Source organism: Petaurus breviceps, unplaced genomic scaffold (genome assembly GCF_028583685.1).
Source record: "Petaurus breviceps papuanus isolate PSGF00001 unplaced genomic scaffold, PetGlider_PUasm1.0 126, whole genome shotgun sequence".
NCBI lineage: Eukaryota > Metazoa > Chordata > Mammalia > Diprotodontia > Petauridae > Petaurus > Petaurus breviceps.
The window spans coordinates 20,309,887-20,332,534 of NW_027185655.1; the positions used below are offsets into that span (position 1 = coordinate 20,309,887).

Genomic DNA, 22,648 nt, shown 5'->3' on the forward strand with positions numbered 1-22,648 from the left:
TTCCTTCCTTCCTTCCTTCCTTCCATCCTTCTTTCCTTCCATCCTTCTTTCCTTCCTTCCTTCCTTCCTTCCTTCCTTCCTTCCTTCCTTCCTTCCTTCCTTCCTTCCTTCTTTCATTCCTTCCCTGGTACTTCAGTGTCCACTATGTCAATGGTCCTGTGATGGCTGGTTAGCTCACACACTAGGACCACTTGGGGCTGACCTAATCAGGCTTTATGTTTACAGCCTCCCCTCCTAACCTTCCAATAATTTTTTTAACTAATAGTAACAATAATAATAGCTAGCAATTTACTATTGTTAAATAGAATTTAAAGTGCCTTAAATGTTATCTCACATGAGCAATTTGATATTGATTTTATATCATAGAACTCCTTTACAATTCAAGTGTAGAGGAGACAGTATTGATATTGATCTTAAATGCAAATAGAGCATTTATTTTTTTGTGCAGAACCTTGAACTTGTTGCTAGGGGAAATAAAGTTTAGCTAAGGCTTAGCAGTGGGCCACAGTGGAAAATGTACTGAGTCTTGGGTTCATGCTCTACCACAAGTGAGCTGTATATGACCTTGGGTGAGTGAGGAAGGGACTTGACAGTCCAAAATGTTACATATTGTCCTGGGGCGGCAGGGAGAAGTCTTGCTCTTGGAGAAACAGGAAAGACTTCTTGGGGGAGGTAGCTTTTGAGTTAAGCTTTAAAAGATATATAGGAGTTTAGCTGATGTTGGAAATGAGGAGAAAGTCAGTGCTATTTGGCATGTGAGGAATAATGCAAGCAAAGTAATGGAAAGCCCAAGGGGTGGACAAGGAGCAATGGTGAGAGTGTAGATTATGCAGAGGGAAGGCTGGGAAGATGGGGGAGTTTCAAATTGTGGGAGCCTCTAAAAGGCTAAGCGAAGGAGTTTCAGATTGTTTGGCAAGCAAGAGAGAACCTTTACAAGTATCTGATCTGATAAGAAGGGATAGTATAATAAAGGTTTGTTCTGGAGTTTTTTAGAGCAGCTTGGTGTTGCAGTGGACAGTGCCAGGGCTGGAGTAAGGAAAACTCATCTTCCTGACTTCAAATCTGGCCTCATACACTCACTAGTTGTATGACCCTGGACAAGTCACTTAACCTTGTTTGCCTCAGATTCCTCATCTGTAAAATGAGCTGGAGAAGGAAATGGCAAACCATTCTACTATTTTTGCCAAGAAAACCCCAAATGGGGTCATGAAGATTTGGACACAATTGAAATGACTGAACAACAACAAGTAAAAAGGGTTTAAGTGCCTTGAGAAATGGGACTGACCATTCTTCTTTGTGGCTTATGTAATATGGAACACAATCGTGGTCACATAATACCTAACAAAACACCTGTTTATTGATGGATTTGTAATGGGTATTATGACTTTTCTCCATTCTTTCTGCTGTTTGAGTAACTGGAGACAATAAAGAGAAGTCATTGGAAGGAATGTAGAACAATGATGGGCAGGTGGCTGGAAGAGAGTCAAAGAAAAAAGAAACACGTGATGACTGGAAGTTCTGCTCTTCATTTGTATGGAGTGTCTGAAAAAGACTGGACAACACTCAAGAATGATTTTCACTCTCCCTGAGAAACTAGTAGATCAGATGTCGGTGCTAGGGAAATGGGTACGTGGTATATAGATTGCCAAGTTTCAAAGACATTAAAAATGGTATCCCACTTCTTTGATGGGCAGATAGTACTAAGTAAGGTAGGACTTGGGTTGGTTGGTTGGTTGGCTGTAGTCCTTTGTTCTCAGAGGACCAACATGACATTGCTATGTTGGAGTTACAGTGTGTCTGGCTATGACTGATCAGACCAATATGAACTCAGAATACTCCATCATAGGTTGGGTACAAATAGTCCGTGTGCATATTTGGAGTAGAGATATCTCTAAATTTGTGTATCTCATGTTTCTTTCTGAGCTACTGCAATTCTGTCTTGCTCCTAGACCATAGCCCTTTCTTTGGTGCTGCTATTGTCTCCCATGCCTCACAATTCCAAAGTTCTTTGGTGAGACCTTGGCTGTCCTTATTTCACTTCTTTTGACCTCCATGTGAGCACTTGCCTTGTGTGAGCTCTCTGCAGAAAAGTTGTTTTTCCACAAATGTACATCTGGCATTTGAACAACGTGGACAGTCCATTGGAGCTGTGCTCTCTGCTGTAGAGTTTGAATGTTTGGCAGTTCAGCTTAAGAGGACCTCAGTGTCTGGTACCTCATCTTGCCAAGTGAACCTTCCCAAGACAATTCAAATGAAAATGATGCAATTTCCTGGCACAGTACTGGCATACTGTCCAGGTTTCACAGTCAGTAGGACCCTATCAAAGGAGGTTTCACATCAGAGTTGAAATATAAAATTTCTCCTTTGGTCTCTTTCTCCCTTTCCAGTGTTTGCATGCCTCAATTCCCTCCAGGGTAGTCTGTGTCCCAGTGACACTGGCTTCCTTGCTGTTCTGTGAAGATTTTCTGTCCCCCATGCCTGGACTGGTCCTCCTCTTCATCACTGCTTCATAGTCTCCCTCAACATCTCAACTCAAGCCCCTTCTTCTGCCGGAAGCCTCTCCCAATCCTGCTTAATCTCAGCGACTTCCCTCTGAGTCCCCTGAGACCCAGTTTGTCCTGCTTCTATTTTGCTTATACATAGTTACTTACGTGTGTGCTGTCTCTCCCATTAGACTAGGAGCTCCTTAACAGCAAGGACTGTCTTTTGTCTTTCCTTGCATCCCTGGTACTCATCACACTGCCAGGAACATAGTAGGTGCTTAATAAATGCTCGCTGACTGGCTGATTCATGGTTAAGCTGGCTGTTTATCCACTGTTTTGTAGTCACTATTCACTCAATATGCAACAAAAATCAACTTAACTTTATCTGAAGCCAAAACCCATTATAAAAGAAAATATAGCAAATTAATAAAATTTAAAGGGAACAGTAAACTTCTGAGGGTAACCAGGCAGTGATGAAGCAAGGGAAGGGAGGAAGTGGAAAGGGGATAAATTTACCAGGTCCTAGTACTGACAACAGTCAGGAAAACCACAGCATTCTGGTCAGGCAGATCACTGCTTAAGGAGGTCAGTGAGTCACACAAGGATCCAACTGCTCATAAGATATTCAGTTTGGGGTAGCAGAGCTCTACACTTGGAATGTCGCCATCATGGATGAAAAAGTTCCTTGGCTTTCTATGTCTCTTGACTTCTACCTCCCATGATACTCTAGTGCCTCTAGAAGGTACTAGCATGGAAAGTCCACTTGGGAAAAACTACACTTCCCATTTGCCCCCTTGAGTGGCTGCACTAGCATTCCTGGGCTCACTGCAAAGCAATTGTGTGGCCCTGAAGGAGAGAAAGAAACCTGTTCTTGAAACAAAAGTTACCTTCTTTCCTTCCTTTTCTTTCTTTTTTTTTTTGGTTTGGTATTTTAAAAAAATTTTTTACACTTAAATACAGAATGCAAAAAGTAAAATAAAAGCATTGCCATGTACACAGCAGACCATAAGAGAGGATTCAATATAAAACAAGAAATGTCCCTTTCAAGAAAACCTATATAATAAATATTACACATTGTTTTCAAAGCTGCCCAGCTTTTCTTGCTTCCTTGGAGGTTTTCTTTTGTTCTCTGCTATGTACTTTTTACTTTATTTTTCCTTCTCCCCTCCCCCCATCTGAAAGAAGGCTACAATTAAGCATGGATATGTATATATTTAAATATATACATAGATATCTATAAACATACATACATACACACTCATACAGATATGTGTAAGACCATACTATGCTTATTTCCTGCTATCATCTCTTTTTCTGAAGGTGGAGAGCATCTTCCTCCATAAGTCCAAGTCTTTCCATGTTTTTCTAAATCAAACGACTCATCCTTTCCCATACCACAGCAATATTCCTTTTTGGATTGAAACAGCATCTTCCTTCATAGGATCTTTGAGGTTAATTTGGGTATTTATCATACTCGGAATGACTTGCTCAGAGTTGTTCTTAAAACAATACAGTTGTTACTGTATACAATGTTTTCTTGGTTCTGCTCATTTCATTCTTCATTATTTTGTGGAAGTCTCTCCTTTCCAAAATCATTTAGTTCATCATTTCTTATGGAGGAGTAACATTCCACTTTCCTTCCTTCCTCTTAAATCTCTTACATCTGCCATCTTTCTTCCTTCTCTCCACACTTAGAATGGAAGCTTTTTGAGGCAGAGATAATCTTTGATTTTGTATTTGTGTTAGCACATAGGTTAACATTTGTGTTAGCACTTATTAGCACTACTAGGTGGTGCCATAGTGCATAGAGTGTTGGGTCTGGAGTTAGAAAGAGTCATCTTCATGAGTTCAAATCCGGCTTCAGACAATTACTAGCCAAGTCACCAAAACTTGTTTGCCTTAGTTTCTTCATCTGCCAAATGATCTGGAGAAGGAAGTGGCAAATCAGTCCAGTATCTTGGCTAAGAAAATCCCAAATGGGGTCACAGAAAATTGGGACATGATCGAAACAATTGAATAACAATAAAGCATTTAATATGTGCTGTTTCCTTCCTTCCTTCATTCATAAGTCAGCTCAAACACTACAAGACCTTTCCTGATCCTTCCAATAGTTAGTTCCTCCTCCCACTCCCAGTTTACTTTTATTTATACATTTATTTCATATGCACATATACAAACAAGTTTCCTCCTAAGAGAAATGATTATTTCTCTCTTGATTTAATAACTAATTATTGAATCAGGACCAAAGTTTTCCCCCTTTTCTACTTTCTCATCCAGAAATCAACCAGCGTTGGGAAATCCTTCTCAGAGACTTACCCAGGCTAAGGTCTAATCAGACAGAAAAGCAATTTTAAGTTTAGGCTAATGGATGGATTCCTGCCCACTGCATTTACTCAAACAGGTCTGGGAAAATGTGAATTCTCTCTTTTGTCAGAGAGGTGATAGGGAAAGTGATTCTCTTTTTCTCAGATCTGACTGAGCCAAGTCATGTAATTCCAAGACCCTCATTAGAATGAGCCCACATCTCATCATAATACATATTTTCTCATTAATAGTTAACCAATCAGAGGTGATTTCTACCCTCAAGAATACCCACTCTTCCACATAAACTGTTATCCTACCCAAAGATCATGAGGGTTCTTTGGCATTCAAGAGTGTCTTTTACGAATAGAATTATTTTTACTAATTATTTACTAATATCATTAATTATTAACAACCTCTTTTATTAATAACATGCTAGCTTCTTTAATTAAATGATTAAATTACCTAGAAGTCATGTCTCTCACATTTTTAAACATTAAACTCCATAGAATGTAAGCTTCTTGTTGTCAGATCTCCTTTCTTGTCTTTGAAACCCTCATGTCTAATAAGGTGCCTGGCAGGTAGTAGACACTTAATTAGGGATTAGTTTGTTGGCTCATTGATTGATTTGAAACACACAAAAGCAGCAGAACTCATCCCCATGTAGCATCCATTTATATATTTTCTTACCTAGGTTCCTGCCTTTCATCTCTTCTAACTCCAATCTATACAACTTACTGCACATTATAGACAAATTAGTCCTTTTAAAGAGCTCCTTTGAAGGGCTTTAAGGAGCATATCTCCCCTTCCACTAAAGCCTGCTTCCCATTGCCTACTCAAGGCCATGCCCTTAGCCTGGCATCCAAGGTCTCCCAAACTCTTCTTCCCAGTCTTATCTTCCATAACTTTCCAAACACAGCCCCAGGGTTGTAGCCAATTTGACCTCACCATTGCCCAAACATCTATTTGCTTTCTAATATACAGATTTGCTTTTGCAATTCCTCCCCATTCCTCTACTTGGAATGATTTCCCTCTTCACCTTCAGCTATCAAAATCTTCCCCTCCATTAAAATTCAAAGTCTAACACTGAAGCTACTTTTCTTCTGTGAACCACACTGTTATGCTTTGTCTACACTACTGGCCATATAATTCTTTGTTCTATAGTCAGATGTGTCCAGGTTATATCAGTCCTGCTAGATTATAAGTTTTTTTTTTTCCCTTCTGGAGGCTACCTGGGTTAAGTGACTTACCCAGGATCATCCATCTGTCTGAAGACAGATTTTAATTCATATCCTCCTGATTCCAGAGCTAGTGCTCTATCCATTGGGCCCCCTAACTGCCCTAGCTAATGTTTCTTAGAGTGGGGATCATGTTCTATACATTTCTTTATTCCATCCTAGGTTTAGCACATTGCCCTGGCCTTAGTTGTTATTGTTCAGTCATTTTCATTTTTTTCTGACTCTTTGTGACCCCATTTAGGGTTTTCTTGGAAAAGATACAGGAATAGCTTGCCATTTTCTTCTCCAGATCATTTTACAGATGGGGAAACTGAGGCAAACAGGATTAAGTGATTTGCCTAGGGTCATACAGCTAGCAAGTGTCTAAGACCAAATTTGAACTCAGGAAGAAGAGTTTTCCTGACTCCAGGCCCAGGGATCTATCCACTGTGCCACCTCTGGCTTTAGGAGGTTTTCAATAAGTGTTGAATAAATTAATGATGGGAGGCATCTTGGTGACAAGAGTGCTTTTTTATTTCTTTGTTAATGAAATGATTTATTCTGAATAAATTCTGAACAATAATATTGACTGATCAGAAATATTTTCCCACATTTTCATGGCGCTAGATGGGACAGATTTCCACATCAGACTGCCTGCCTGGAGGAGAAATGAGCTTTGCAGCTGAAGAGAAAACTTGCCAGAGAGATAGGAGCAAAAGATTGAGAGCTGGAGGAGATTCTCACAATATTCCTATCTAAGTAGGTATTCCAATGACGATGTAGTAGAATGAATGCGGAACCAAGGAAGACCTAGCTTTACCTCTTGCTTCCGACATTTCCTACTTTGTGACTCAGGGACATTCCTCCTCCTCCTCCTCCTCCTTTTTATCTGTCTATACATTAGGTCTTCTTATATCACCTAGACTGGAAGGACAGCAGTCACTCACACAGTAGTTTAAATGTTTAACAATCAGCTCTCCAAAACAAAATGTACACAACCAACTTTTAAACTTAAAATACATTATTAACATTTTCTCTTTCACTTTGTTAGGTCTAGACAATTGACAAAGCAATAAATCAAGTCCCGATTTGTAATATCTGCTGATTTCTGAGATATCAGTACTTATGCTGAAAATTAACAATGGGCTTTGCCAAGAATTTCTTTGACCTGGCTCCAGTACAAAAAAACATTGCTGATCGACAAGTAAACTTTAATGTGCTCTGTTTCTGAAGACCCTTCCTTGGTACCCCAACCCCCTTCATGGTATTAATATTGAACTTAGTAGGTTTAGCCCACTGAAGTTCAGAACTCCTGAGTTTAAAAGATACACCAATCTCAGCTTTCTCACTAACAAGGATTATAGGCATGCACTACCACTCCTGGCCAATTCATCTCTTTCAGCCTCAGTTTCTTTATATGTATAATGGGATAATAAAACATTTATTACATACCTCACAGTGCATTTTTTAAGCCTTAAAGCAATAAATGTCAACTATTTTTAAGTGCCTTGATGTTATAGATAATAAGGTGTCTCAGAGAGGTTAAATGAATTACCCAAAGCCACACAGGCACTAAGAAGATAAAAAAGATAAAAATAAGAATAAATGCTTGTTGAATCAATGAATTAATGAATAAAATAATCAATTTATGTTCTAATAATATACTGTCTCAGAATGCTTTACTACCATAGTAAACTCTACTACCCTGTTCATGTTTAGGCATACAGAATTGTAACACAGGGAAAATAAGGTTTCTAAAATGGTCATAGTTCTCTTCTAATAATTTCTTTATTATCCTGGGCCAGAGAAAGTGCTAGATTTCAAGAAGATCCATGAACTTGGATTAGAAAAAAAAATTGCATCTGTCTCAATACAATTTGTTTCCTTGGTAGTCCTATGAATTTTAGTTTATGCAAGGGGTCCATAGGCTCCCCCAGACTGTGCTAAAAGGTACAATGACACAAGAAAGGTGAAGAATCCCAGAGACCATCCCTTAAAGACTTAACCCTTTTAGCTCTGAAACTCCTGCCTTTTCCCCTCCCGGGCCCAAATGCCCCCAAAGTTTCACCTCTAATAAGTCAAATCATCCAATATAGAATGAACACAATGCCTCCAATCTAGGCAAGCTTAGCCAGAATATCCTTTTGCCCCCTTTTCACCAGGGCTATAATATTTTTCAGCAGAAGGGATGGGACTTTCCACCTTCTACACACTCAGGTATCCATGAGGGCTTTTGAAGTGGACATTTAGTTATAGTCAGGCAGGAAGGGGACCAGCACTGGAGAGTTCTGTACCATTTTTTCCCTCCCTCCTTTCCCCAAAAAGAAAAAAAAATCAGAATAGAAGAAAAACTTCATTTATGCTATTTTGAAAAATGTTACATTGAGTCCAAATATTCTGTTACTTTTTCTAAAATTTGCATTGTGATACTTTCCCCATTTTCCCTAGAAGAAGTTGAAGAAAAATTGGTCCAAGTGCCTCATTTTTCTGAGTAACTCACCCTTTGGACCTAATTTCTTTAATATTCTAGACTTGGAGCAACTTAAAAAGGAGAATTTGATCTATTTCTCCCTAAGAAAATCTGAGTATAATTTTGTTATTTACTTTGCAATATTCTGAAACACTTCTGATTGGAAGGAACTATTTGACGTCTCTGCAGCTTTTTTGGAGTTCTTGGGACTTTTGCAATTTCAACAAAACCAGTTTTATTTTCTATCAACTCACCAGTTCCCTGCTGCTGAAATACCAAGGTGATGCTTGTAGTTTTTCTTCCTTGTTTTGTTTCCCACATTTCCTCTCCTTTTTCTAAGCTAACAACTAAACCAAAAAATACCCTTTCTCTTGCTTCACCACCAGCACATTCCATCCAAAAAAATCCCTCACCTTTAATCTACCATCTGAAATTGTGAGACAAATAAAAGCAGTTTTAGGTAAATGCTGCTTTTAGCCACTTATAATTTAAGATACGTGATACATCCATTGAAACTTTGGGGGAATATATGTCATCAGAGCTTATGGTATATGTATGGATACATAGGTAGATAGATTAGAAAGATCAGAAAGAGAGACAGACATAGAGACAGAAAGACAGAGATGGAGACAGAGAGACAGAGACAGAAAGAGACACACAGAGACAGAGAGACAGAGTCACAGAGACAGAAACACAGAAAGACACACACACAGAATGGGGACATATGAACTATTTAACATACATCTTTTGATATTCTCTGGGTTGGTGTGAAGATGAAAAGAGATATTTGCAAAGCACTTAGTGAATTCTCGTACATAGTTAGTGCTTAATAAATGCTTGTCTATTTAATGTTGTTTTTTAATTGCTCTCCCAATCCCTTCTATGACTACCAAACAAATTGCATTTCAGTGTTCCAATCCAATTCTAGAAAATAGAATTATCAAAAGCAGAATCCCAAGACCTTATGTAGCATCATTAGTCTTCAAAGAAGTTACCATGTCTTTTAGAGGTGCGTGCCAAAATAATGAGACAATATTCCAGGTTGGTTTGTTTTTTTAAGTTTCTTTTGCCTGGAATAGGCTTTATATAAATCTTACATTTCTCCTCAAAACACTACAAGGTGTCATATTGGGATTAGAATAACATCCCATGCAAAATCATTTACCCAGAAGTTGTCCCAAACCCAGAATGAGGTGTTGTACATTAGTAAATTTTTCAGATAATCCATTGAAGTTTAAAATCTTGCTGCCTTTAGATATTTTGGGGTGAAAACTTTCTAAAATGTATTCTATGTGGTTTCTTAAAATAGAGAATTCTCAGCACATCCTATATGGCTCAGAGTCATTATGGTGAAATTCACTCCTTATTCTGAACTATCCATTACAGACCACTTTTTGCTTTTGAATTGTGTCTCTCACCTTTCTGTCAAGGTGTCAACAGTCATGTCTTGCTACTGGCATGACACCTCTCTCTACCAGTGTTCTTTCAATTTTGCTTTATTTAATTTACTATAGGTTTGGAAATTAGATAACCAGACTTGCTTAGGTGGGAAAAGTGTAGAATAAAAGTCATTAAATTTTGAGTGTTTGAGAAGTGGCCTAAAGGTTTGGCTTTAGCATAGCGGCTTTGTGGGGACAGTTATTTGGGGGACTGGAGATCTTTTTCACTCATTTCTGGTTTGGGACTGTGTTCCAGCAGGGTTGAGGTTCCTGGAAGCGTGTCCTTAAATTTGTAGTTGTAAAACACAAGTGTCCCAGAAATAGAAATCTCTGCTCTAAAACCTTACCTCTAAAAAGCAGAGAGGAACCACTGAGGTCTGTTATGGTAAAGCCCATGACAATATCATAATTGCTGTATTTTCAGACACCTGTATTTGACCTGACTTCAGCTCCTCTCTTCATCTTATAATCCATGATCTTACTAAGAGAAGACATCCCTTATTTTTCATCTCCTGATTAATGAAGTGCCCAGTCTAGATTAACAAGGGACGATCCAGGACCTCTGAGTCAAAGCTTCAAGTCACTCTGGGAAATCACCCTTTTGAAGGTACCATTCATTATTCTAAATAAGGTGTCACATTTTAAAACTTTTTTTAAAGTTAAGACACAGCTAACTCCTCCAGCCTGTCAGAAGCATATTTTTCTCAATTTTAAAGGAATTTACTAGTTAACTCCCTTATTAGCATTTGTAGGAATAAAAGACCTCTGCACATTATCACCACTCAACAAATGCAGACCAGGAGAATGAAAAACAAAACAAAAACTAAACACATACAAGATTATTGCTGATACTTCCTCATTTTTGCTCTTAAAATTTAAAAAAAACAAAAAACAAAATTCAACCTCAAACACACGAAACCCCCAGTCCACTTATTTCTTATGGGATAAGCTTTAGTGCTTACCATATCAACAATACATCCCTCTTACTGCCGGGAGATCAGGGATCCCCTCTCATATCACATACCTGACTTTTAGGACGAGGTTTTGACACATACAAAGTCTAGTCGTAACTAGTTCTGTAACCCCTGTTCCCCCGAGATTGCATTTTATAGTATCGTGCCTTCCTCTTGGGTTTTACAACAAGAAAAAACTAAGTTTGTTAAATGTTTAGTTTCCAAAGCTAGAATAAATGAAACTACCCAATCCTCTGGAAGATGCCATATTCCTTCCAATGTGGAAAGGCGAGGGCAGAGAGGAAGAGAAAGGGGAGTTGATTGGAGCAAGCAGGGAGGTCCGAGTCAGGTCTGACATCGCTTGTGGCGAGCCCGCCGGGACGCGGCGCAGCCCCTTACCCCAAGTGCTGGAGATGCTCGGCTTCTCCCTCCGAGGAGTCCAGGTGGCTCATGGTTCTTTCTTTAGCTTCGACTCTGCCCATTCGAGCTGCCTCTCCACTAGCAGATGGGTGGCTTGGAGATGAAGGGAGCGAGCAACACAAGCTCTCCCTGCTGCTGGCTTGGTCATTTGCCGCCTGGGGAAAAGTCGCCGGGCCGGGAGTGCGCACTCCTGCTGTGGGTGTGAGCCCCAGCCAGGGAGGAAGTGAAACTCCCAGCAGCGCTGAGCTGCCAGCCACCCAGCCCAGCCAGACCCTGAGGCGAGAGGGAGGTGAGGGACAGTCAGGGAAGAGGTATGCAAAGACAGCCAGGCGGCTGCTCCGAGAGCACCGGGGACCCAAGGGACTCAGGGAAGTTAGCGGACACCCAGATGTGCCTCCGGCTTGACCCCTGAATCAAGACTTCCGAGAAGAACTCCATCTGCAGTGGGGAGAGGACCCCTCCTCCCCCATAACTCACATAGAACAGTTTCTACTCTATTTATGAATGATTAGGGGATAATTGCAATTTCAGGGAGAGCTGGGAAAGAGTACTATTCCTGGCCTCACTAGTCTAAAGTTTTGGAATTCGCAGAAAAAAAAGAGGCCTCAAGGACCATTTAACCTAACCCCCTCATTTTACAGATGGGGAAACTGAGGCTCAGGAACGTGCTGTGCTTGCCCAAGCTTACACAGATCTCTAGTGTCTAAGGTGGACCTGGGGTGGCCCCACTCACTCCAGAGCTAAAGCTCTTGCCTCTCTACCTCACTCCCTGATACTGATGAATTCTATGTGAGGAAAGAGAGTGTCTTTCTTTTTTCCTTTGTGCTCTTTGGGTTTAGGTCTAGTAGAGGTATTGCTTGGTCACACGGTATACACAGTTTAGTGGTTTATTTAATGTCGGATATTAGAGCCCCGAACCTGCAGATTTAATGCTACCTTGAGTGTTAGTAGACTCCCAGCCCTTGACTCCCACTTCACCAAAAGTTTGTGGATGGCTGGAAAGAAGGAGAGGCTTGGGATGAGAAGACTTGGATTTGAATCATGGCCTTACTGGCTGTAGAACCTGGGAGGAGACCTTTCAATTTTCTGGGCTTTAACTTTCTCATCTGTAAAATGGGTTAATACCTCCATTTCCTGGTTTACAAAATTGAGCAAAAGAGAGATAATCTGTGCAAAATTATATTTATGCTTATACACACATGTAAATCATGCATAGGTGTGTATTGCGTATGTCTGCATCTGTGTGTATGTGTATATATTATATATGTATGTATCGGAATCTATGTATGTATGTGTATGTACACATGCATATGATTCCCTATTCTCAAGAAGTTACATTCTCCCAGGGGTAGCTAGGTGGCTCAGTGAATAAAGTACTCAGTCTGGAGTCATGAAGAACTGAGTTCAAATCCAATCTAAGATACAAGCTGTATAACACTGGGCAAACTACATAACTTCTGTGTACCTCAGTTTCCTCACCTGTGAAAAAAGGATAATAATAGCAATTACTTCTCAGAGATGTTTCATCAAATAAGATAATATTTGTGAAGGGCTGAGCTCTGACATAAAGTAGGTGCTTGATCAATGTTTGTTCTCTTCCTTCCTCTCTCCTTTATTCTCTCTCCTTTCCTTCCTTCCTTCATCCCCTCCTCCATTCCCTTCCACCCCTTCTTCCCTTCTCCCTTATTTCCCCCCCTAGTGCTCACATCTGATTCCCTGGGGGCTGGATCTCAAAGTGTCTCCTCATCCCACCCTGAACAATTTACAGGTCACCAGCCTAGGTTTCTACCTCGTATGACTTTGGGGCAGACAGAACTGACTCCAGCAGGATGCTGAGATTTTTCTCCCAGGCTTAGTAGGGTCCTGCCCAGACTCCTTATATATAATGTCCTGTCCAGTCACTTCTGTTTCTCAGTTCCCTGGCCCAGCAATTCAGAACGCTACCACATGTATCACTGCAGCCAGGGGTGATTCCTGTCATTTGGAGTTTGGGTCTCTGAGGCTGTAGATGGAGTGGGGTGGGTGATGTGTGGACTAGAACTTTATTTAAATCCCAGACATATATTCTGCCTCTTTCCTTCTGTTCTTTTACTCTTCTGCAGAAATCTTTTGCAGCAATGATTGCTGCTGCAGTCCTGTTCACTGAGGCCCCAGAAAATACCCACAGCCTAAAGCCTGGATCTCTGGGGCACTGGAAAAAAAAATGGAGTGTGGTAGTAGATTTTGTTAGAAGCCTAGGGGTCAAGTCCTTGGGCAGGCTAGTGCAGCCTTGCTGCTGCTGGTAAGCATGGTAGTCAGTGGAGGAGGGCAAGCTGGCGTGCTCAGGGTAGGCGTCAGTTCATGGGTTTGTGTGTTTTTTATCTTCGTTTGGATTCCAGGTGCCCTACTTAGACCATGGAGGCAGCTGAAGTTGTTTTATCTTTGGTGCATAATTTCTTTTTGGAAAGGTGTGACAGGTTGTGAGGATTAGAGAAAATGTCCACTACTCCTTGTTGGTCATGTCCACATGTACTAACTTTCAAAGCTGTCCTCCTTGTCTGTCTTTCCTTTGGGTCTTCAGTCTGGTCTTTTCATCTTTTTTAAAAATATATTTCAGAGAATCTTTTTCCTCCTTTTTGGCAACCTATCATCTTTTATCCAACCCCCATTCTCCCCAAATTGAAAAAAAAATAAAGAAAAGAAAGGCAAAGAAGGAAAGAAAAACAAAACCCTTGGAACAAATATTCATAGTCGAGCAAAATAAATTCCCAGAGTTCCCAAGTCAGGAACTGAGTAGCATTCTTCATTGTTGGTCCTCAGGAATCATTCAGTTATCATTTAAAAAAAATTTTAATGAAAAATTAATCTAAATATGAATCCAAAATGAGAACAATTCCATATGTAAAGGAGAATAGAAAAAAGGTTTGCATATGAAATAACAAATCTCTATTAAGCATAAAAAAGCATATAATTAATTCAGTAAATTACTCACAAAGCCATCCTGCTTGACTGTGTTTTCTTCTAAATTACCTTCTATTCTCTTTTGTGTATTTTTTTTTTTTTGCTTTTTGTAGGGCAATTGGGGTTAAATGATTTGCCCAAAGTCACATGGCTAGTAATTGTGTCAAGTGTCTGAGGCCAAATTTGAACTCAGGTTCTCCTGATTCCAGGGCCGGTGCTCTATTCAGTGTGCTACCTAGACACCCCTCTTTTGTGTATTAAAAAATAATATTTTACTGGCTATATTTTCTCTCTTTTCTTTCCTTTTTCTTCCCTGTGGCAACAATATCATTAACACTCCCTTCCCCACCAAATCTGCCTCTCCCCCAAGAAAAACAATTCTTATAGCAAATGAGTATAGTCAAGCAAAACAAATCCATACATTTGCCAGGTCCAAAAAATACTTATCTTTTTTTTTTTTCACCTTGAAGTCATCACCCCTGTGTCAGGAGGTGATCAGCAGGCTTCATCATCAAATCCTTGTTGAAAATAATCCTTGAGTTTTTCCAATTTCTTTTTCTTTACTTTGGTGTTATTACTATGTAAAATGTTTTCTTGCTTCTGTTCACTTCACTGCATTAGTTTACACAAATTGTCCAGGCTTTTCTAAAACCACTGCCTTCATCATTTCTTGCAGTAAAATCCTATTCTGTTATATTCATTTACCATAATTTATTCTATCATTACCTCCTTGGTTTCTAATTCCTTGCCAACACAAAAAAAACCTTTACAAATATTGTTGTTTATGTGTGTCTTTCTTTTTTTCCTTTGACTTTAGGGTTTAGGTCTAGTAGAGATATTGCTAGGTCACAGGGTATACACAGTTTAGTGCTTTATTTATTTATTTATTTATTTTTTGAAAGCAATTGGGGTTAAGTAACTTGCTCAAGGTTCCATGGCCAGTTATTATTTCTGGGTGTGATGCTGAGTATCTGAGCCCAGATTTGACCCAGGTCATCCCGACACTGGAGCTGGTGCTCTTACTCGCTGAGCCACCTGGCCTCCCCTAAGCAATTGGGGTTAAGTAACTTGCTCAAGGTTACACGGCCAGGTGTTTCTGGGTGAGTGTTAAGTGTCTGAGCCCAGGATTCGATCTCCAGATCTTCTCAACACTGGAGCCAGTGCTCTTACTCGCTGTGCTACCTGGCCGCCCCAGTTTAGTGCTTTATTTAAACATGTGCCTTCTTGTCTCAGAAGCTTAAATCCAATTTACTTGCAAGTCAAGGCATCACCCTGCTTGACATCATTGATCCTCTTCAATAAGAAAAGAGGAACTACTGTATACACAATATAAAGTTTATATAATATGCCCCTTGGTGTAGTCTAGTCCTGACTCATATCTGTCTCTTGGGAAGTTAGGTCTGTTATTCAAACTAAATGAGGCACTCTTAGATCATTCAAAAGTCATTCCTAGGAGGTCAAATCAGTGATAACATCAAAAGGATAAGTATTTAGCTAGGTGAGTCCTCCTCTCCCTTTTCCCTCAATGTAATCAGACTGAAACCTGTCTGCTCAGTAGGGAAGGGTGGTGAGCTAGCTGGGGGAAATATGCCAAATAGGAAGGGTTTCTCTTTGTGCACAAGAATTTTAATATTCTTGGGTGATGAGGAAGTTACATGAAAGCAGGCTAAGGCTGGGGAAGCCCTGTCAATGGGTACTTGCTTTCAACCTTCATGCCCTGGACCAATCAAAACTTGGAGACAATTTCCTTATGTAGGGAGTATGCTTTGGGTTTACTGTCCTAGAACCAGGCTGCTACATCTTCCCCTAGAGGGGTGGAGGTGTTTTTTTTCCTAATACCATTTTCTCTAGTCCCCATTCTGGGTATTTTTTCCCCATCGTTAGCCACCAGTGACTGGTGTCCAGGTATCTATTTTTAAAATTTCTTTAAAAAAAATTATATATATATATACGTATGCATGTATATATTTATATTCTCTTTGAACCAGTTTAAATGAAAGTGAGGTTCACTTCTCATTGCCCCTCTCCCCCATCATTTATCCCACCCCCGATGTAAAAGCTCTTCCTTGATGTGAGATAATTTCCATTTACTTCTCCCTTCTCCCACTGCATCCACTTTCTTACCCATCCATCTAAAAATATCATCCCAACATAAATCAACTCACTCTGCACCTTTTGTCTAATCTTATTGCTATATAATGATAACATTCTTCGAAGTTATATGTATAATCTTCCCATATAGAAGAGTAAACTTTTTAAACTTATTGAATCGTTTATGATTTCTCTTTCTTGTTTATCTCTTGATGCTTCTTTTGAGTCTCATATTTTCAAAGTCAAATTTTCAATTCCTCAGGAAGGCTTGAAAATTATTTCATTCAATATCTATTTTTTTCCTCTTGAAAGATTATGCTGTTTTGTTTTTTATCTTAGCTCTTTTGCCTTCCAGAATATCATATTCCAAGTCCTCTGTTACTTTAACTTGGTAGCTGATACTGACTTTGATGCCACAATATTTGAATAGTTTCTTTCTGGCTGCTTGAAGGATTTTCTCTTTGACCTGGGAGCTCTAGAATTAGGCTATAATATTCCTGGGGATTTTCAGTTTGGAATCTCTTTCAGGAGATGTATTGGTGGAGTTTTTAAGAAATTATTACAGTGAGCTTTTGTATCTATTTTTCCATTTGGTTAATTCTACTTTTTTAGGAATTATTTTCATCAGTAAAATTTTGCATATATATTTTTCCATTTGGCCAATTCTATCTTTAAGGTATATTTTCTTCCATATGTTGTTGTGCCTCCTTTACCAAGATGTTAATTGTCTTTTCATAATATTCTTTGATAGCTCTCATTTCTTTATCTAATTTTTCCTCTACCACTCTTATTTGATTTTGAAAATATATTTTTTTTTAGTTCTTCCAGGAATTCTTTTTTGGACTTGTGTCTAAATGACATTTTTCTGTGAGGCTTTAATTGTATTTTGACTTTATTGTCTTCTTCTGAGTTTGTGCCTTGATCTTCCCTGCCACCATAGTAGATTTTTATGTTCAAACTATTCCTTAACTGAATTTATGTTAAAGCTGGGTTCTGTTCCCAGTATGGAATAGGGGAGTGGCACTGTCCCAAACTTCTGGATTTTTTGCTTTTCTCTTTTCAGAGCTAGTTCTGGGGGTTTGCAAGCTTGGATGACCAGGAAGCTACATCAAGGAAATAGAAACCAATCAGGTAGGTCCTGGGATCATTTTGTCTCCTTTTAGGAAAAACTAATCCCTGTCACATGAGAGATGGAGGAAAGATGGGCATAACCCATGTCATGGGGGCAATGTTTTTAGATATAGAAATACTCCTATCAAACTAGGGCAAAAGTTCTAATAATGCATCTCAGCAAAGAGTACCCTTGGAGAAGATCACCACTGCTATTAAAAGTTGTTTAGTGACTCAAACTATGAGTGCTTATAATGGCATGCCTAACTTATCAGGATAGATTTTTCCTTTCAAGATTTCTGGGATGGGAATTGAAGTGAAAGAAAGAGAAAGATCCAGAATACAACCCAGGGAAAATTCAGCAAAAGTTACATTGGTAAAAAAGCATCATTAGGATAGAGTGTGAGTTGTTAGTGTTAAAGGACCCATCCCACAGCTGATTGATACAGAACTTAATTAACATCTTAATTACAGATCCGACCCCTTGGCTAATATGAAAATGTGGAAATTTCCCACAGAGGCAGAGAGCTAAAGGATGACTGGTTGTCAGTGGCTTTGAGCGCAGGTTTAGGAAACTTGGTGGAGCCCCCAGATTGGCGCTGAACATAATAGATAGAGTGGAGTTCTTCAGTGACAGCCACATGCCTAAGGTCCTGGTTGATGGATAGCACCAGCCTTTCCCACCTTCTTCCTCTAAGCCACACTAATTACTTGTCAAATTCAAGACATGCATGGATCCATTTTCTGGTCAGAATTCTTGTAACTAATCACTGTTGGTCTTCAAAATGTAACAGCTTATTTTTTACTTTGCAATTTTAACTGTCTTTATGTGACTCTCTTCCCCAAAGCTATACTTTTTAGATTCTGGGCTTGCAGCACTATTCAGCTGATTGGAGACCTGGATATTTTGGATTTCTAAGCCCACCAGTCATTGTTGTCCTCACTCCTCAGTAAATGGTAATATGACTTGTTTGGAAAAGTAGTTTTGATTTTCCTGCATTCTCAATGTAGGTGGGAGAAAGAGGGAGGTTGAAAAGAGAGAAGGGAGAGTTTTGTTGATAAAAAAATAAAATTTAGCTAAAATAAATAAAAATAAAAAGAAGCAATAATGTGATAGAACAACAATCTCTATTATACTCACAGATTTTAAGTAGATAGTTCCACTTATACCATGAACTGCTCTTAGAGAAGGTTGAGGTCCTTAGTATCAACCATAGTTTCTGAGTTAATTAATTCTTGCTTAGATTTCTGATACTGAATGTAACACTCACCTTTGAATTAAACTAATTTAATTGAGACACAAAAAATATACCTTTACATACATACATACATACATACACAGGTTCATAGTGAAACATGAACTAACTGAGGAAAGATGGAAGGATAGGTGGTTATACTAGGATCAAACTATATATAGTTTTGGTTTGTGGATTATTGGTTCAGGCTGGAAGGGACCTAAGAGGCCATTTAGTCAAACCTCATTTTACAGATGAAGAAACCAGGGCCCAAAGAGGATAACAGGGGTGAAGAACCTGCAATGTTCTTGAGGACACATGTGATCATCTAGGTCCTCAAATACGATCAAACTTTGACTGAATCCAAACTTCTGTGAATTTATAAACCACTCCAGTATCTTTGCCAAGAAAACCCCAAATGGGGTCAATGAAGAGTTGGACATGACTGAAACACAACAAGGCTCTCATTAGAGCAAAGTAGTTCTTTTATTGTTATTCAAATGTGTTCAATTCTTTGTGACCCCATTTGGGTTGGGTTTTTTTTTTTTTTTTGCAAGGATATTGAAGTGATTTGGCATTTCCTTCTTCAGCCCATTTTACAGATGAGGAAACTGAGGCAAACAGGGTTAAGTGACTTGCCCAGAGTCACACACATAGTAAGTAGCTGAGGTTGGATTTGAATTCAGGTCTTCCTGACTCCAGTCTGAGTGCTCTATTCACTGTGCCACCCAACTGCCCCCTTTATTCTCTATCATACTTCCTACAGGTCCTGTTCCAAGTCTCCTCTTCTCTTATCAACCTCCTATACCACCCCTCCCCCTGTCCTACCCTTACAGTAACATTCAGTTGTTTTGGGGGGGGGTCATATTTATGGGATGGATTTATAAAATATGTCCCTCATTCACAATGCTTTTTTAATTGTAGGTGTAGCTATGAAATGGTTCATGCTTATGACCCCAGTAAGAAAAAGACTCTTTAAACATGAGCTGGGGGTGGACCTCCCATGTATGGCTCCCACTTTGCTCTCTTGCTGCAAACCAAGCGACCCTAAATAACATAAGGACAGGGTCATGCACAGGTGTGTATGAAAAATAATATTACATTCAGCAATTGTATTCTTTAAGAAACATAATTAAATGAACGTAAGCCACGGATAGTGTAGGGACTATCCATTCTTCAAGAATTTTTTTTTTAATCTCAGTGCCCCATTGAGTATCTGCAGTTTTAAAATGCCACACCCTTCTCTGTTTGTTCACTGAGATATTGTCCCTCATGGTCTTGAAGAAGGGAACTCCAGATGTGGTAGACAGTGGCTGTGTTGCTGTGATGGAAAAACCACTGCCCACCCCCACAAGATCTATACTCACCCTTCTTATCTTCTTTCTCTGCGTACCTTCTCAGTAATCTCAGTAGCTCCCATGGATTTTATGTAATGTCTATGATTTTGTAATCATATCTCTATGATTTATGTAATCCCTATGATTCCCAGACCTATCAATCTGGCCATAATCTGTCTCCTAAATTACAGTCTGCATTATCAATTGTCTCTTGCATATTTCAAGCCAAAGAGAAACCCTATGCATCTCAACTCAACATCGTGTAAAACAGAATTCATCTCTCCCTACACTACCCCCACCAAAAAATAAACCCTAAACCCCTTCTCCACTTTGTAACTTCACTGGGGGGCATCATGATTCTTCTAGTCCAGGGTGGGGAACCTGCAGCCTCGAGGCCACATGTGGCCCTCTAGGTCTTCAAGTGTGGCCCTTTGGATTCAGTCAAAGGACTGCACTTGAGGAACTAGAGAGCTACATGTGATCCCGAGGCCACAGGTTCACCACCCCTGTTCTAGTCATTCATGTCCCACAAGCAAGAAGCAATCCTCATATCCTCACTGTCCATTGTGAGATCCACATATTCAAATAGGTTACCAAATCTTGGTGATTCTATTTCATAGCTTCTCTTATAGCCATCCCCATTTCCCCCAATATTCAAATTAATGGAATAAAACAATCATTTCCATAACACAGTATAATAAAAACAATGATTGCACATGAAACCATGAATTTATTATGTACAATTTGCTATTCCTTTTAAATACATGATAAAGTTATCATGTGAATTTCTTTTTTTCCTTCCCTCCACCTCCCCTAGAGATGGCTATCATTAGACATAAACAGGTGCACACACATACATATGTATGTAAGATTATTCTCTACATTGTCCTATTTATTAGTTCTTTCTCTGGATGCAGATAGTGTCTTTCTTCAAACGTCCTTTATGGTTCATTTGGATATTTATAATAGTCAAGATGACTTCTTCACTCAAAGTTGTTCTTAAAACAATATTACTGTTACTGTACACAGTGTTCTCTAGGTTCTGTTCATTTCACTCTTCCTTATTCCGTGCAAGTCTTCCCATGTTTTTCTAAGATCATTGAGCTCATCATTTTTTATGGCATAGTAGTATTCCATCACAATAACGTATGGCAACTTTTGTAGCCACCCCCAGTTGATGGGCACCCCTGCAATTTCCAGCTATGCCCTTTTCTCCAATCATATAGGAACCTCCTTAGTTCAGACCCTTCTCAGCTTTCACTTGAACCATTGGAATAGTGTCCTAATTCTCCCTGCCTCCAATTTCTCCCCACTCTAGTCTTTGCCCTGCACAATGACAAACAGAATTTTCCTAAAGGTGACCGTTTCACTTCTCCATTCAGTAAACTCTAGTGGCTCCCTATTATCTCTAGACCAAAAAGGGTTCTTCATCTGGTATGCAGAGTTCAAGAAATCTGTGAACTTGAATGCAAAAAAATTGTATCTTTATTTTCATTAACCTTTAGTTTCCTTTGTATATTATATTTATATATATTATATATATTTTATTTTCTTCAGTTTAAAACATGATTCTAAGGAGTCCATAGATTTTACCAGACTGTGCAAGGGGCCCAGATCCCCAGCTCTAAGGTCACATATGTTGAAATCCTCTCACAAGCTGTTTTTAGCCTACCTTTTCAGCTTTATTAAAGAGGACTCCCTTTCACATACCCTATGGTCCAGCCACATTGGCCTTCCTGTTTTTCCTCACACACAACATTTCATTTCCTATCTCCATGTGTCTGCTCAGACATGTCTCCATGGTGGGAATGCACTTCCTCCTCATTTTCATCTTTTAGGTTTTTTAGTTTCCTTCAAATGGACACAATGTCCATCTTGATTCCCCCAACCCACTAGTTCCTCTCCCCCGCCTCATTATGTATTTATTTTGTATTTATGTATTTATTTTATTATCTATTGTTCATCACTTATTTATCAGTTTATTATTTATTTGTATTAACTATTTACTGTTTATAATTTATTTTCTTTATTATATATTATTGAGGCATTTATTTTATTTACACATACACATATATAACTTGTAAATATTTATTTATTTACATATTATTTTCCTTAACAACAATAATAGCTAGCATTTAAATAGCACTTACTATGTTTGAGGTACTATGCTAAATGTTTTACAATTTTTATCTCATTTGATTCCCACAACAATCATGGGAGGTAGATGCTATTCTTATCTTCATTTTATTTATTTATTTTAATTTTTGGAGAGGGGAAGACAGGGCAATTGGGGTTAAGTGACTTGCCCAAGATCGAACAGCTACTAAGTGTGTCAAGTGTCTGAGGTTGGATTTGAACTCAGGTCCTCCTGACTCCAGGGCCGGTGCTCTATTCACTGAGCCACCCAGCTGCCCCTCTTATCTTCATTTCATAGATAAGGAAACTGAGGTAATTAGAGGATAGGTGACTTGGCCCAGAGTGACACAGTTAGTAAGTGTTTGAGGCTGGATTTGAACTCAGGTCTTCCTGATTCCAGCACTGGATCTCTATCTACTGTGCCACCCAGCTACCTCCAGATAGAACTTTAGGTCCTAGAGGTCAGGGGCTATTTCATTTTTGCTTCTGTATCTCCACAGACTAACACATTACCCG

At 39.2% G+C, this 22,648-nt stretch overlaps 1 protein-coding gene across 1 annotated transcript in view; it reads right to left on the reverse strand.

The window, feature by feature from the left end:
• Positions 1-11,536, reverse strand: part of DAPP1 (dual adaptor of phosphotyrosine and 3-phosphoinositides 1) — a 50,343-nt gene extending 38,807 nt beyond the window's left edge. The window contains exon 1 of the mRNA XM_069094073.1: positions 11,263-11,536. Coding sequence (XP_068950174.1) covers positions 11,263-11,345 — 83 coding nt within the window. The 5' untranslated portion in view covers positions 11,346-11,536. The remainder of the gene's footprint in view (positions 1-11,262) is intronic.
• Between the last annotated feature and the right edge of the window lie 11,112 nt (positions 11,537-22,648).